This window comes from Ciconia boyciana, chromosome 14 (genome assembly GCF_034638445.1).
Source record: "Ciconia boyciana chromosome 14, ASM3463844v1, whole genome shotgun sequence".
NCBI classification, from domain to species: domain Eukaryota; kingdom Metazoa; phylum Chordata; class Aves; order Ciconiiformes; family Ciconiidae; genus Ciconia; species Ciconia boyciana.
In genome coordinates this window covers 7910472-7926370 of record NC_132947.1, presented here as the reverse complement: position 1 = coordinate 7926370, position 15899 = coordinate 7910472, and the positions used below count along the sequence as shown (strand labels likewise).

The following is a 15899-nucleotide window of genomic DNA, read 5'->3' as shown; positions in this document are numbered from 1 at the left end:
TAAAGGAGACATGTATATGCACAACTGGAAATGAAAAACCAGAAGCTTTGCACAGCCCTATGAGCAGATGGAGTTTTCTGTGGAGTCAGGAGGATTTCACTGCAGGGACCTGTAGTTTCAGACCAAGGACAAGTCAGAGTAACAACCAGAAGTGTTACCAGGTCATCACCAACCTTGCAGAAAATCACAGAATCGTATAGGTTGGAAAAGACCTTTAAGATCATCAAGTCCAACCAAATGCTACAGTTCAGATCTTGATTGTAACATATGATACGAAGAATTGCACTGTTTATGCTCATCTTCCTTTCAAATTTATTCAGGGGAAAAAAAAATCTTTTAAATTACTTCAAATGATAACATCAATTGGGGGAAAAAGCAACACGATGAAGAGGAAATACCCGTGTCAAAAACATCTAGTGACCAGTGACAGAATGAGGAATTTGCCTACCTTGTCTTCAGAATCACTTTTGGGTTCAGCTTTGCTTGGGGAAACCTTAAATGTATTTGAGAAAAAACAAACAGTCATACCCAACTCACTCTTTCAAAAGATCTGAAAGATCATATGTTTGAAACTAGCAGTTTATTCCTAGCACAAAGGTGAAAGAAGTACAAATAAATATTGCTTTCCCCCCACATGTAGGAAAATTTGTAATATAAATGTTTCTCGAGAACAGCTTGAAGTCAATGGCTAAAATGAAAAATATCTGGACCAAAGATATATTATTCAAGCTTATACATCCAATTAATCCATAAAAATGAACTTTTAGAGAGATATCACAAAATAAACTTTCGTCATGCAGAAAAATCCTAGACACAGCTAAATACCTCCAGATCTACAAGTATCTATGCAGAAGAGGAAGTTTCCAGAGCAGGTCATCACCATTTGATCATAACTGCACTGTGCCTACACATCTCTCTATCACTCTCAAGTCATTCTCTAAGGCATCTGTTTGCCTTCATTACTTCGCAGTGCCCATGACAGCAAACATGTTACATTTAGCTCAACATGTCCACATGGGATTTTTATAAGCAATTTAAAGCATAGCCTAGAGATGAAAAGGAAAGGCAAAAGCTTACCAGTGTTTTAAGGAAACTCATGACGGAGTTATCGACTGCAGCAGCTGGTTGGGGGCTGTCTTGTTTTACCTCTGCCTTTTCAGGTTGCTCAGCAGTGAGACCGTTGACACCTGCCGAGTCCTGCCGTAGGTCTTTTTGGTTGCAGTCATCTATCTCCTTAAAAAAAAAAAAAAAAAAAAGAGGGGCAGAGTTTCCTCAGTCCTAGCTTGCTTAATTTCCAGTGGAATGCAAAAGTAACATTTGTGACTTGCATTATGTTGCCCTGAGAGTCACAACCCTAATTCCAACCATACTTCTCCAGCCTACATATTCAGAACAATCAAGCATTTATACGTCTCTTTCCCCTCTTTTCTAATATATTCAGCATTTGCCATTGGTTGGAGGAACATTGTTCTCAGCTACCAAGTATAACAAACACAAGTAAAGTTGCACACGGCATCCCAAACAACACCACTTTTCTCTTTTCAAGGCTGAACTTGTGAATAGGAACAAACACCGAGATTTTGGCCTTTGATGGTTCAGTGTCTGATTGTACCATACAAAGATTGCTTCCGATACTCTGTATTTTGCAATTCCAGAAATAATTTTTATCTAGCAAACACAAACATGGTACGGATTAAAAGAAGGAAAAAAGCAACAACCCAAAGTAATTCTTCTGAGCCAGATGGAGCTGCCTCCTCTCTTCCTGGAATTACAGTTCCCAGAGCCCAAAAATAGTTTTCCAGTGCTCAAGCACTCACAAATATGTAATATTAGGTTACTCAGTTTCTGTTTAGACACCTAAACAAGGGTCTGGTTTTTAAAAAACTCTTCTTGGACTGGTTTTGGAGAGCTTGGCATCCTTTTATGCTGAATTTGCCTGCCATTCTGGCCACTTCTGCCTTGAGCCTGCACAGGTAAAGCCAACACAAATGCTGTGCAGGAGAGAGCAGCTTGAGACAAGTCCTCATGTCCCATTCAGCATTTCCTTTTTTAATATTTAAGAGTACTACATCTGGCTAGTAATGTCTGAGTCTGTTACCAATAATCCTCCTCCCTTTTGTCTGTCTACATTGTAAGTGCAGGGCTGGATCTGTCAATTATTATTAAAGTAAATTGTGCCTAGCACGATGGTGGCCTTGATTTTGGCAGGGGATTTGAGATGTTATTGAACAGACAATCATAGCAGTGCCATAATTCTTCAGCAGAAGTTATCATCCCCAACTATTTAGACAGCAGTACATATCTGGTCACTTAGGAAACAGTAACTAGAAGCAATTGTTAGGATACTAGATGCCCAGATTACTCCAGAGGAAAAATCAGGACAAGAAATAAAACTGATGAGCCTGTCCAGGTGTCTCCAGTAAACAGCATCTTTGAATCACTGCTCTCAAAGGCTGCCTGGAGGTCTAAGTGACACCAAGGGGTTTTTTCCTAACCTGCCAATCAGACATAGTTGTTCAGTGCCATTTTTACTAGGAAAAGATAAAATAAAATTGTACTCTTGAGAACCTTTCCCTGTACTGGGGAATTAAAGAAACCACAATATTCGTATAGGATTTGCAGAGGACATACATTTCTATAGGTCACTAAAGGAAGGAGTAGACTAAAGATGCATAAATGTTTTAAAACTTCAGAGGGCTAATTGGGCATCAGGAAAGATGAGCATGGAGTGGCCAGTCTCCATGCAACATTTAAGGAGTTAAAATACGCAAGGTTTTACTTGCAAGAAGAGACTTCTGTCTTATTCTCCACCCACCGTTTTCCAAGTTTACCCAGGAGGAAACACAGCACAGCAGTTCAGAGTGCTTCAACAGGCTATTTAGAAGTTTCTTACAAGGGTCTAACACACCACTTTGTCCAGCTGCCAGTTATGGGCCAGAGTGGCTCCAAGAACAATATGTCCCATGCAGAACACGCGTGGCCACGCCAGCTTTGGCAGCCCTGCTTCCAGGGATGCCATCTAAAGAGCTCGGGTCATATGAAAAATGCTGGCTCTATTTCAGATATTAAAGGGGCAACAAAGGCATGAGGCAAGAGACCAAAGAAGCAGGAGGCAGAAGATATGTTGCTAAACAAAACTAGCTTCATAACTGAAGTACTTGATGCTATCAAACTCTTTACTACTTGATGTTATCAAACAAAAATCAGCAAACGGGTTTTTTTTTTTTTTGGTTTTTTTTTTTTTTTTTTTTTTTACACACACACAAGCCCAAGCTCTGGTGTTGGGCTGCACTCTGTTTAGGAGGAAGGGATCTTTTTGCCAAGCACTGCAGCAAACAGCTGTCACCAGCAGCAGCTACCACCTGGGACAACTGCAGAGGGGACAGGTACCGCTACTGGCAGCACTAGCTGTGCCAGGGTATCTCCCCGCTAAAGCCAGCTTTGCCCTGCAGAAGTGAAAGCTATTATGGACTGTGCAGAGCTTGAGGCACAATGCCATCCAAAAATCCCTGAACTCCGACTTGCAGAGCACAAACGGGCCCCGTAATGACCCACTGCTGCACCAGGAGCCCTGCTCCAGGATTCCCGAGCCAAGACTGCCGTTAGCTGCCGAGATACAACTCGAATCTGGACTTAGATAGATGCTGTGATCCATCTTGTGCTTTCATGGGAATACTGCTGTAGGAAGAAGCACAGACTCAGGTCATCAGCATATAAATCAGGGAGAGATAATGTGGAGTCCTACAATATCACATTGTCAGAGCCATAGCCAAATAACCACAAAACCCTCTGTAGCAGCTCACTGCATAATATGCTGCAGAAAGCCCTGGAGGCAAATAATGAAAGAAAACTCTAGAAATAACAGAAGAAAGTCAGTGTTAGAAGTTAACAGATACTATGTAAGTGTTCAATTCATTTCTTTGAGGAGCCAAATTTGGGGGTAATAAACACCTTAAATACTTATACTGTCGTTTCGGTTCAGTCATTAGAAAAACATATCAAAAGAATGTATTCCTGCCAGCACTTTTGTTTGTATGAATCATGGCTCAGTGAAACATTTCAGGCATATAATTTATCTTTTCTTTGGCTTACATAGTAAATGCTTCATGAATTCATGAATTCTGTCCTTGTTTTAATTATGCTGTGTTCTGAATGTAGTTTTGTAGACCACAAAAATAAAGAGTGGTTCACCAAACACAGAATGTTTGTGCAGCTCTTAAGCTACAACTGTGGAGCCTCTCTCTTACTTACCAGCAATGCTGTTTGTTTTGTGTTGGCACTCAATTCAGGGAAACTTTGCTTTTAGCTTTTACAGATACTACAAGTCATAATCCACCAAAAAAGAAAAAAAGAAACCGTTGGCAGCAATATCTGGATTTTTAGTACAATTATTTGGTAACAGTTTGTAGTTACTACAGTAACAGCAATTAAATTAGGCTTGGTCATTCTCCCATCCTACATGAGAACTAGCAACTTTAGAGGGAACAGAAGGCAACTGTGCTGCAAGGCAGAGCCACAGCCTTTGTTTTAGAAATGGAGTTAAAGTAAGTTTGGCAACATATCAGAAGTGTTTAGTTGATCTATTTTTCCCAGAAAAAGTCCTTAACTCCTCTCTGCCTCCAACATATACTCCTTTTCATATCTGAAGAATGAAAGGCAAAAATTATAGTCCAGACATTCAAGGGTAAGGTTAAAATTTCACTCTTCCCTGTGATACAGTTCTGCCACTCATTTACGCTGAGCAATTTGAACCCCGATTTTGTGAGTCCTCAAAGATTTTCAGAGGTACAGCTTTAAGCACACGTATAAAAGACATACAGGCACTTCTGTTAAAGAGGAGACCTGTCCTCAAGCAGGCCCCAGAAAGCTGCTCTGTGGGCTAGGGTCCTGCAAACACTTACACGCACAAACATAACCTACAGCTGATGAGCGCCTGGCATTTCCAGATTATTCCCGTTACTGAGGTTCAGTATGTAGATAGGTATAAGCTGAAGACTGGAACAGAATTCAAAATTAATAAGAAAGCTAGGCATTATTGATATAAAAAAGCTTAATCTCAATGAACAGTGCTTCTAGTATCTGTTTGAAGGGACAGAATAAGATTTAGATTTTGTTCTGTCCCCTAATGGTTGCTCATTACAAACCTTTGCTTAATTGAGCTTTCCCAACATGACTATTTGCTACCAGCAAATGTTTAACTCTGACTTCTGGTTAAAGCTACTTCAGATTGTTATTTCATTACAGAGTTTCACACTGTACTACTTCAACAGCACCAGCTGTGACCTTTCACACTCTGTCGTTTGCAATCACAGCAAAATAGGAAATTATGAACTTTGCATTTGATTGTAAAAGTAACAATTCTTGCGAGCCATAGGCAAAACTTATTCTTTGTGTGTATTAGTAAAAAATATCTGCAGGAATTTACAGTGTTGAAAAGCTTCAGTCTTATAAGCTACAAACAGAAGTGCCAGTACACACTGAATAGATTATTCATTCTGAATTATTCACCCTGTTCTGTTTCTGTAGTAAATGACTTTATATTCTGCTAGGTTGAGACTACTGATTCTTTAAATGCGCATATATAGCTGTCTGAAATACTACAGACAAGTGCCACTTTTGAAGGGCAGTGGTCAAAAATGCAACTGTTCAGTCTTACAAATGACTCTTCAGAAAAAATATTACAATTTATAAGTTTATACAAGAAATGCTATCTTCACATTTGAGGAGGCATAAAATAGAGAAGACAAGGTAGAAGAACAGAAATTGAAGAGACTTTTGGGGACAACCTGCAATGCCATCAGTGCAAGCAGTGAGCATCTTGTGAACTATGTTCAACACTATTCAAAGCATTAGCGATGATACAGCAGTCTTATTTGTAAGCCTGAACTAGGCCAATAAAAGCAGTTGCTATTAAAATGGCATTTACACATGGATTCTGATGAGGGGGCCAGGCAGCTCGTTTCTCCCTCCTGTTCCTGACATTGGACAGGATTTGCGCTAGATCACTAATTAGTGTATACTGGCACCTCTCCAGCGGAGCTAATAAGAGTTATGCCACTTATCCCCATCCAGGGGATGGACCCTTTTCAGTAGTTAATTACCTGAACATTACTCCTATAATATCTGCTGATATAAAACTTCGCAGGAAGTGTAAAATCTAAACTTATGTCTGTTTTCAGCTCCTTTCTTTGATTAGTGTGCTCTCTCAGATAAGTTACTTAATTTCTTATATCACATTCTCATCCTGTAAAATCAATTCTAAAGGAACCATGTTCCCTTGACTAAAAATCACAATAGCTAAGAGTGCAAAAATTGCTACTGCATATTCCTTATTGTGGTATGTAGCGTATGCAACAAGCAGCTATTGCTCAAGAAGAGTGACTATTTTAAGAATGGCACAAGACTTCCTAAAAAACTTCTTTAAAACCATCCAGTGTCAAACTCCAAGCTCCTAAAGCATAAGAAACAATTTTACTTTCAGGTATTTTTGCTTTCATTTGTAGCTGGCTGCTGTTCATCATCCTGGCAACTGGAGCATGAACACAGCTATCTCACCCAAACCTTTCAGAGAAATAAAGGAATTTAAACTCGAGGTCAGATGCCAGCATTTAGTCATGAGGCGGACATCAGAGCTATTACCACTCTGCCATAGGTTCTTCTCCCGTGCCTCTATTCAGCCACCCCTGCACGTGATTGCCTGCAATAACTTTAAGAGCAACACCGATTCATTCACACAGCCATCATGACATCAAGGTGTCCTGCGCTGTTAATATTCCTAAGAAGTTTCATTAAGAGCGAAATGGATATTCCTACTCAAGCACTTGCCTTCCCCTGTGGGACATTGTTTGATGTGCTCTGTAATCCAGCAGCCTCTTGCGCTGTGAAGTGCCCGTCAGGAAGGTCTGAAGTCTGCCTTTCCTCCTGGGTATCAATTCGCGTTTTACTCTTTTCCTTTCCCTTCTCCAGTTTGAAGATCCTGTCAAAGAAGGTTACTTGTTTTGGCTTTGAGGCAGCCACATCATCTCCCTCAGGTGTCACCGATGCCGCGAGATCGATGTCACAAAGCGATGCTGCCGGCGGGGCCCGGGTCAGGTTTTTATGTGCGCCTTCCTCCCGCGCAGCTGCTGCGGGAACCTCCGTGCTGTCACTTGGTGCTTTGTTCAATCCGGGCGCCTCTGAGCTGACATCAAGTTTTGCCGATCCAACTGATGAATCTGTAGCTGGATCTTCAGTACGCCCTGGTACAGACCATGAAAACCCAAAGACAGAGCGGGATTTAGCAGATGGCAGAGCTCTCCTGGCAGCGCTCCCGAGACTCTGCCCGCCCGCGTCGGGAACGGGGCTCTGCTCCATTGTCTTCGGAGAAGAAACGGCCACATTATCCCGTGCAACACTTGCCTTTGCATCCACTACAAACAGAAGCATAAAACAGTAATTATCCAGCGCAGCAAAGAAGTTATACTGGTTGCACAATTAATCATGGTGACCTCGCTCTTTAATAAACTAATTCTGAAACGTGGAGCCGCGGGGAGGACCACACAGCGTGCAGCTTGTTTAGAGACCCTGTTGTCTTCCTGTGCTAAATACGAGCTGCCGCTCATCTATCAGACCTGCCCACCTGATTTGCTTTCCTGTCAATCCTCATTGAAGTCGGTGCAAATTTTATGTTCTCCACAGCCCCCTCTCAGCTGCCAAAGTCAGATAACGGCCCAGGTTTTTGACTGCTTGGCCCAGTGGACATGCTGAGGATATTTGACTTTCCGATTAAAATTAAAGAAGTGGTATGCAAAAAAACCCAATAAAACTTGAGACAAAGTTATATATTAACATATTACACTTTCCTCTGTCAAAGCTAAATGGGAAAAAAAGAATGGAAACTCCAAGAACTGATTTTGTTTCCTGGCTTGCCAAACTCCCCGCAGGGCTTTGCAGCCATAACTTATTTCATTAATTTTTCCAACGCTGTTCCTTGCCTTGCTGCCTTCTCTCCATAGTGCAGTTTCTACTTGCACTTCTCCTCTATTGTCTGTAGGTTAGTTTAAGCCTGATTTGAATACTTATAAATCACATCTGAGCCAGGCTTCTTATCCTTACATTTCTTTTTACCCACAAACAATATGGCTCTTAATCACATTTCCCCCCCCAAATTCTCACAAATAATTCCCCCTTGTGCACACATGGCCATCACACTTTAGATGTGAAAAAATCTTTCATCTTAAAAGTATATTTTATGATTTTATATTACAATGGCACTTTGATAATACAGCTGAGGTGAAAATCCCTAATACTGTATATGTAGCCAGGAAGAGAAGGCTCCTGCTTTACAGAAGACAAAAGAAACAAGAGACAAAAAAAAATCTTCCTTGTATCTGTTCTGTGGATGGGAGACTGAATCACAGATTATGTGGTGTGCAACCCCAATAAACAAGAGGAGACGTCGAGAGGTAAACCTTACAGCTCCCCCTCAGCTTGAGCTTCTCTTCCCTACTTCGACTAGAATATATATCTGATTTCCCTGTCAATCATTGCCACAGTTTTAAAGGATGAATTTAGATCTACTAAATTGTAACTATGAAAAATTGACAGTCTCAAACTGACTTGCTAAATTAGAATTAAAATTGTCAGTTTCAGTGTAAAATTGAAATGATTTCAAATGATAATTGTGATAGTCTAGTCAATATTATGCCCTTCACATTTTACTCTAACAGAAATAAAACCCCAGATACCAACAAAACCTGACTAAAATGTCTGTCTTCCACAGTACAGATCTTCAGTGTTCAGCTTCATTTTTTAGATTGCTTTTTAAGATAAGGAAAGCAGAACATTTTGAGATCACAGCTTTCAAAACTACCCCTTAGCTTTTCACAGCAACATTACCACAACTTTCCACCACCACCACCCCCCCCCCAGAAGGATTTTGCATAATAACACGCAAGCATCAGCAGGCACTGTATAAGTTGTGTCTGTATCCATTTGATACGGTCCTCCTGCAGCAGTGCCCAGGGACCCTGGTCATGTCCCTGGGAAAATGCAGGAGGGGAACAGAGCCCCAGCATCCAGCCGTGACACCCCCTGCCCCACAGCCTTAACTTGGTGACCGAGAGTCCCCACGGGACCCTTGTTTCACAGTTCAGGGTTGGTCCCGACTAGCAGGAGGTAGGAGCTTCCATAAACCCAAGAGATGAGAAGTGCCGGCGAGTGCCAGCATGCCGGTGTGAATCTCAAGTGACTTTACTGAAACGCTTGCCGGGAGCGGAGGCAGCAGCTAACAAAGCGAGGGCTGCGGTGGCAGGATTCACAACTGCGGCCAGCATTTTACCAGCTGCCAGGGAGCTGGCTCCTAACTTCTCTGCTTCTAAAATTTTTATCTGACATTTGCTCTCTTATTGTGTTTTGGGCATATGCAAGCACGCAGAGGGGCTGGAGCACCTCAGTACAACCTGTTCTGTCCAGGTAAATAGAATTTCACTCCATCATGGACACTCTAATAGAGACAATTTCTTTCCCTGGATTCTCTCTGTTACTATTCATGTAAGAAAATAACTCACACTGGCAAGAATCCTTTGCCAGTAATATTCTTCTGCAATATTTCGTAACCAGCTGTTGCAACATACTGACACGCAAAGAAAAGGTACAAATAACTAGCTACTCAACCACCTCTTCAGCTGTTCAGTCAGGGCCACTAACTATCAGTTACAGTTTCCTGAGCCTCCTGTAGTACTATATGAAAAAGAACTAAAGCACTAACTTCTAATTATAGTTGGAAACTTGGGAAGGAAGCAAAAAGCAAACCCTTCCCCAGCTAAAGAAAGCAGAAACAATATCCACTGGAAAATAATTGTAATAGATGCTGAACTTCTGCTTTGTGTAACAGATAAAAAATGAAACACAGGAAAACTGTCTTTAGTATAAAAATAGGAATATAAGCTCATCATTAAGAAAACCAACCAAACAAAAAGTAGCTCATGAACCTATCAAGCTCCTTTTATCTCTAATTATCATGGAAGGAATGAAAGACCTGGAAAATATCACCGGCATGAGCTCTGCAGTGTGTCTCTTGTGTCAAAACAGTTCAAACTGTTTCGGGGAAAGTCTGCTCAGACACCAGGCAAAGCAGATCCCACCACCAGAGAGGAGACACTACTGTGGTGGGCTGAACAGAAGTTTGACTCAGGCCATATTCACAGCAAACCGTGAAGGAGAAAGGCTTTGAAATTGCAGTATTTGGATGAAAATTGCATGATATTTTTGTTTTTAAAGAGACACAAGTGCCATTCTTTCCAAAATTGTTCTACAATCCAGAGGCAGGATTAGGAATAGAAGCAAAACCTCCCAAATTCTAGGCCAGGTCTGCAAGGAGATCAAAGCTGCTCACTCTGAATGAGATTAATAAGTGCTCTGAAGCTAAAATCAATATACAATTTACAGCACTGCTGTGAGATTGTGTTTCATACTTCTACTACACAGGCTTTTTCCTTTCAAGTATTTAACAAAAGACAGTCACACTACAGAAGATTTGTCCTTCCTTTCCCTTCACTTCATCAGGATATGTTAAAAAGCAATACTATATCTGCACAAAATCCCTCTTCTGTAAGAACACACTCAAAATATGAATATTTTTTCTGAAATTTGCTAGATTAGACTGATATTTTTTCCTGGACTTATAAGAAAAACCGTACAGAGAAGAATAATGGTTAGTGCCATGGTCAATACCATTTCCCTGCTCAGAAGTAATTGCTGACAGACTTTCTCCCCCTTCCTTTTGGATCCTGACTTTAGCATTTTAAGCACTTCCATAGGGTGAGGATGACGAACAGTACTGTGTTTGCCGACACAGAATGGGACCCAGAATTAGCACTGAATTTGAAGAAGTGCTTAGGTTTTAATAGACAGAGCTAGCAATAATGGACAAAGCCTTAAGACGAGCACAGGCTTTAAGTTGACCACGCGAGCTGCAAAACTGACCATATAGGTATGGAATTAATTCTGTTCATTATGGGACCTAATGGACCCAGAACCCCACAGGCAGGCAGCAGAGCTCAGAAAGCATCCGTGTAGAGTGCCTGCAGCAAAGCACCTATTTCACATGTGTTTGCGACCAAGATGCAGCCTTCGACCAGAGGGAACGGCCATTGTGGGCAGGAATCCTGAGGATGTGACTGACATGAAAGGAAGTCCAGAGCCGCCAGTCCAACATAAACAAAAAGGCTGCCCAAGGTTTTGTCAGCTGATTTGCTTTTGCTAATCAGTGGGAATATAACCAGACTTCAGCCTGGTGCACATAACAGATGGCAGCCAAACTCCCTCAAGTGGGACCAAAAGCAATTCTGTCCAGCGCTTCCAGATTGCCTTCCCCCCTCCTCCACCATAACCTTATCTTCTCTGAAGCTTAGTTTGCTCTTTTTATTCCTGGCAGCAGCCGAAGCCATGTACTATGTAGGCATCTATTTTTGATGCTCAATTTGCCCAAGGTAAATCCTTCAGATGCTTTCTTCAAACATGCCCCTTTCCTTAGCCTTTGATTGTTAGCCTGGTTCCAGTAGTTATATGCACCCTCATGGCTAATACTTACACGTAGGGAACATATAAATTAAAGTCCTGTGATGTTTTACATTGGCAGCTTCTCACCTCCTATCACTTATCCTACTAACTCTTTCATAGTGCAAGTAATTTTTAGCTGTTGAATGAGGAACAACTTGAATTGGCAAGGTCTTCAGCATAGATGTCTCCTCCTGTAGGCCACTAACATGTGAACATGCCATAAAATAAATGCTAGGAGAAAATGTTTTCTGATGTTGTTGCTTTTGACAACAGAAAACAATCAGGTTTTTTTGAAACCAAACTGAGGAAGTCATGAGCTACAAATACGGTTTTAGTATCTGTGACTATTTTGAATACAAGCCAGTTACAAACAGATATTTTGCTTAGCAATGTAATTATAGTACCACAGCATTATCTTGTTCCCTGGCGTTCAGATAATCATGGAGACAATAGATTTTAATGGCCATGAAGGAACCATTAAGAGCTACAAGGCAACATTTGGCACTAAGAAGTCCATCAGTGTAGACCAGCACAATGGGTTATAATAGCCCTGAATGAATTACTGCAGCAAATACTAGGCTTAAAAATCTAAATACCTAGCAACAAAGAGTGAATTTTCTAATTTACATTTCTGATATATTTTATAGATATCGTGTAGGTTAATTTTTTCTTCCGTTATTTAGAACTGAGTTGGTATCATAATGATATATAAGCCATATGTACATGTAATGCTTCTGAGTTTTCAGAAGCATTAGAGAATTCCAAAATAAGACATTTTCCCCCTTTCTTTGAAAAGAATATTAGAATGTTTTTTCTTTTTTATCTTGCTCAACTATTCCATGCAAATAAAGTTGACAGGACATTTATGCTCTAAGAATAATTTTGTTTCACTAAGTTAACTAGCATTGTTATTTACGTAACAGATCTACTGAAATTAATGGAAATAGGGGAAAAGAAGCTAGCAGCAAGAATAGTAATGATCATTCTTTAAAAAAAAAAAAAACAAAACCAACATTAAGTTTCCCACCTTACAAGCACACCGAGTTATTGCAATACACCCATTTCTGTTAGATACTGGCTAGTAGCAGAATTTGCTGAATCAGATTTATCCTCTGGAACAAAGGAGTAGCATCTTAACTGAACTTTTCTTCCTTGTGTAATCTTTCTTTTTATGAGCAAATCATTGTTTTAATCTGCATGTAATTGCCACCCAATACAAACAAAATTTTTCCCATTTTGTCCTCCTGATACATTTCTGCTCTATGTAGTACAAATCTCAGAGATATACAGCTTTTAATTCTGGCCTTCTTCCCTTTACCTGTTGTCCCCCAAGTACTTACATTACTTAAAGTTCAAAAAGGCCAACACAAAACATTAGGAAAAAGTCAGGCTGAAGTTTGCTGTCCTTTTGCTTGCAAAGCAACATGTCATGATGTAGCAGTAAGGGCACCACTACTATTTAAATGACATTACAGGAGGAGAACGTGGATGCTAGCACTCTGTGCAATGTCTGCAGCCCTGATAATCAATAGGAGCAGGAAAGGCAAGTCATGGAAAGAATCCTTAAGTCCACACATCTGTCAGGCTGTTTGAGCAGAAGCAGCAAATGTAGGGAACCAGTCACCAATCTGCTCACCCAGATGTGAAGCAGATGGTGACAGGGCTCTTCCAAATAACATTACTTCCTTTGGCCATATTAAGTTAACTCTATGGATTCTTTTTTTCATTATATTAGCAGATCTAGATTTCATAGACTCATTTATCAACTATACCATTTAATGCACAGCACATGGTCAGATCACGGGCAATCACAGAAATGCAAACTAACAAGACAAAGACCACAAACATACATCTAACACTATCAATAAAATCCTCTTGCTTCACTTGCCTTTTTTGCAGCTCTTTTGTCTTCTCCAGAAGTGCTCACTTTATGACCGTAAAATAGATTACAGTACTATTGCTTGCATGATTTCATTTTAGAAATGCTATCAACTACATTTTCTATAGGAATAACTTCTGTCTCCAAACAGCACTTGCACTTATTTCACCAAGACCTTGATTACATTACACAAAGCAGTGAGATTTCAGTGGTATCTAAATAGTTAATGATTTTAACTGCTTTTGAAACATTAATAAAGTTAAAGTACAAGTAATATCAACACAGGACAGTCCAATTTTTCAACTTGCTACTTAAACTGATGTAGTAATTACATTAATTATGTAATCCATTTAACTAAAACAATGCCATGTGCTTAATTTTTTATATAAAGAGTAAAATGTACACTTATTTTCTAGGTCTTCAGTGTAAGTCATCTGGCTTTTATTTACTTCCCAGAACTCTGCTGGTTTACACCAGCAGAAACACACAGCTACAGGCTTTTAGTTTCTAGTGGGCAGCTGTTTAAACTGACTTATTATAGCTTGATAGCATTAGGAAATTAGCCATGGAACAGAGATTCTGAACTGTAATCAGTACCATCTGCATATTTCCATACCAGGCTTTGATTATTTTTGTCTAAGCTTAGATTTTGCAACTGGATGTAACAGGCTGAGAGGGTTCTCTTAACAATGAATAATAAAATAATATTTTCTTTCCTTACAGAGATTAGAGAGAATTGCTAGGTTTTATTGTATTTTGAAAACAGAAATAAATCCAATGCAAGGAAAACACTGGTAAAATTAATGTGGCTGAATCTGCAGAGATATGAACTGAAGCAATGCTGCTCCAAATGAGTGCTGCCTGAATGCTGCTCAAAAAGGCTCCAAAGCCATCAAGAGGTGGAAGGAGAAATTAATGAGGTGCTGAAAGGTGAGGAGAGACACATGTCCGTGGATGAGAGCAATTGCCCATGAATATGTGGAGATAACTTTTCAAAACTACTTGGACCCAAATTTTTAAGGCTCAGGCCATGTAGCTCGCACCAGCTTTTCCAGATGTCAGGACTGGAAGCGGGGCTCAGCTGCTGACAGGCACCTTTCCACAGGGAGCCCAGGGTCCAGCCTGCCACTGGTGCGATCCCGCCAAAAGCCGGTTGCTGTCCTGCTATGAACACCACCCAAATAGGTCTGAAAATGGGATGCACTTACTAAGCAGTGATTTACCCATACCCCCACCAACTATTCAACTTCTACACTAACACCCACAGTTATATACAATAGGGGCGTATCGATTTTATTTCGTTAGTGTGCAGAGAAACAAGTCATCGCCCCCCCCCCCATGCTCTTGTTGCCCTGGCAGTAGCTGAGTAATATCCAATACATCCTGTAATAGGAGAGAGGTGGTCAGGGTCACAACATAAGCCTTGTGACACAGTTTGAATAAATTCTGGTAAATAGGCCTGACCTCTTGGCAATAATGTTGTCAGCCATGCTGCATTCCCAGTTGTCATCTCTCTAGCTCTATAAATTACTGTGCTATACCCTATATTCTCTAGAATTTGAACACAGGCAGTTGACACAGTTAAATTTTCTTTATGAAGATCTCACTGCAGATTAGACGTACTCTGCTCTCTTCAAGAAGGTCTACCTTCTACCTTTCTACCTCTAAAATGAGAGCAAGTTAGGTTTCTCTATATGAAAGGTACATTCAGGCCCAGCTCAGGATCAGAAGTGGCATTTCACTGCAAAACCTCAGGTCCAGAGGCAATTCTGTTATAACAACATCACTGCAGGCATAATGCCTACCACCTTACGGTACTTTCCCAGCCAATCACTTTTTCTAAATGACAAACAGGACTGAAAAAAAAAAGTCTCTATACATATTTCATTGTTAACAAATAGTTGTTTTGTATCTTTGAAGTCAAAGCAATGCACCTACCCAAGCATACAGGACCAGAAATCAGGGAACAAGGTGGAAATGTTTAGATGAACAAAAAGGTGCTCACATTTCTGTCATATCATTTGTTGAAATTGCTACTGAAAGGATCAGAAATATAGTTTCACAAAAAAAATGCAAAGGTGGTTTCTAAGACTTTACAACCTTGTGGATGAGAACATGTAGCTAGGACCTGGATTTTATTTTATTTTTAGTTGTTTCATTTTTTGTAACCAGCTTGCAGAGAATTTTGCAAAATTTTCTTTTATTAATGTTAAACTGCTCAAAACACCCCCAAGAAGGCTGAGTCCATGCAGAATGTTTCAAAATAATGTCTTATTGCAGTCAGTAAAAGAGTCCCCCCAAAACAGTTTCCTACTCCCTTCTTTTTCCCTTTGTCACCTTAATACAATATTACTCTGGGCTTTAAATAATTTACACTAACACATTTCTTTTGGGCTTGCCTCATTCCATCACCCTTTTCTACACTCAATATTGTAACAACCTGGGGCACTTGGTAAGCACCCCTCAGAGTCATGGAGCT

At 40.3% G+C, this 15899-nt stretch overlaps 1 protein-coding gene across 1 annotated transcript in view; it reads right to left on the bottom strand.

Moving 5' to 3' along the window:
• The window catches only part of BCAS1 (brain enriched myelin associated protein 1), a 50696-nt gene that overhangs the window by 33206 nt on the left and 1591 nt on the right, over window positions 1-15899 (bottom strand). The window contains exons 3-5 of the mRNA XM_072879459.1: window positions 6826-7409; window positions 1078-1233; window positions 449-493 (exon numbers count right to left, since the gene is read on the bottom strand). Of these exons, the coding sequence (XP_072735560.1) occupies window positions 449-493; window positions 1078-1233; window positions 6826-7409 (785 nt within the window). The remainder of the gene's footprint in view (window positions 1-448; window positions 494-1077; window positions 1234-6825; window positions 7410-15899) is intronic.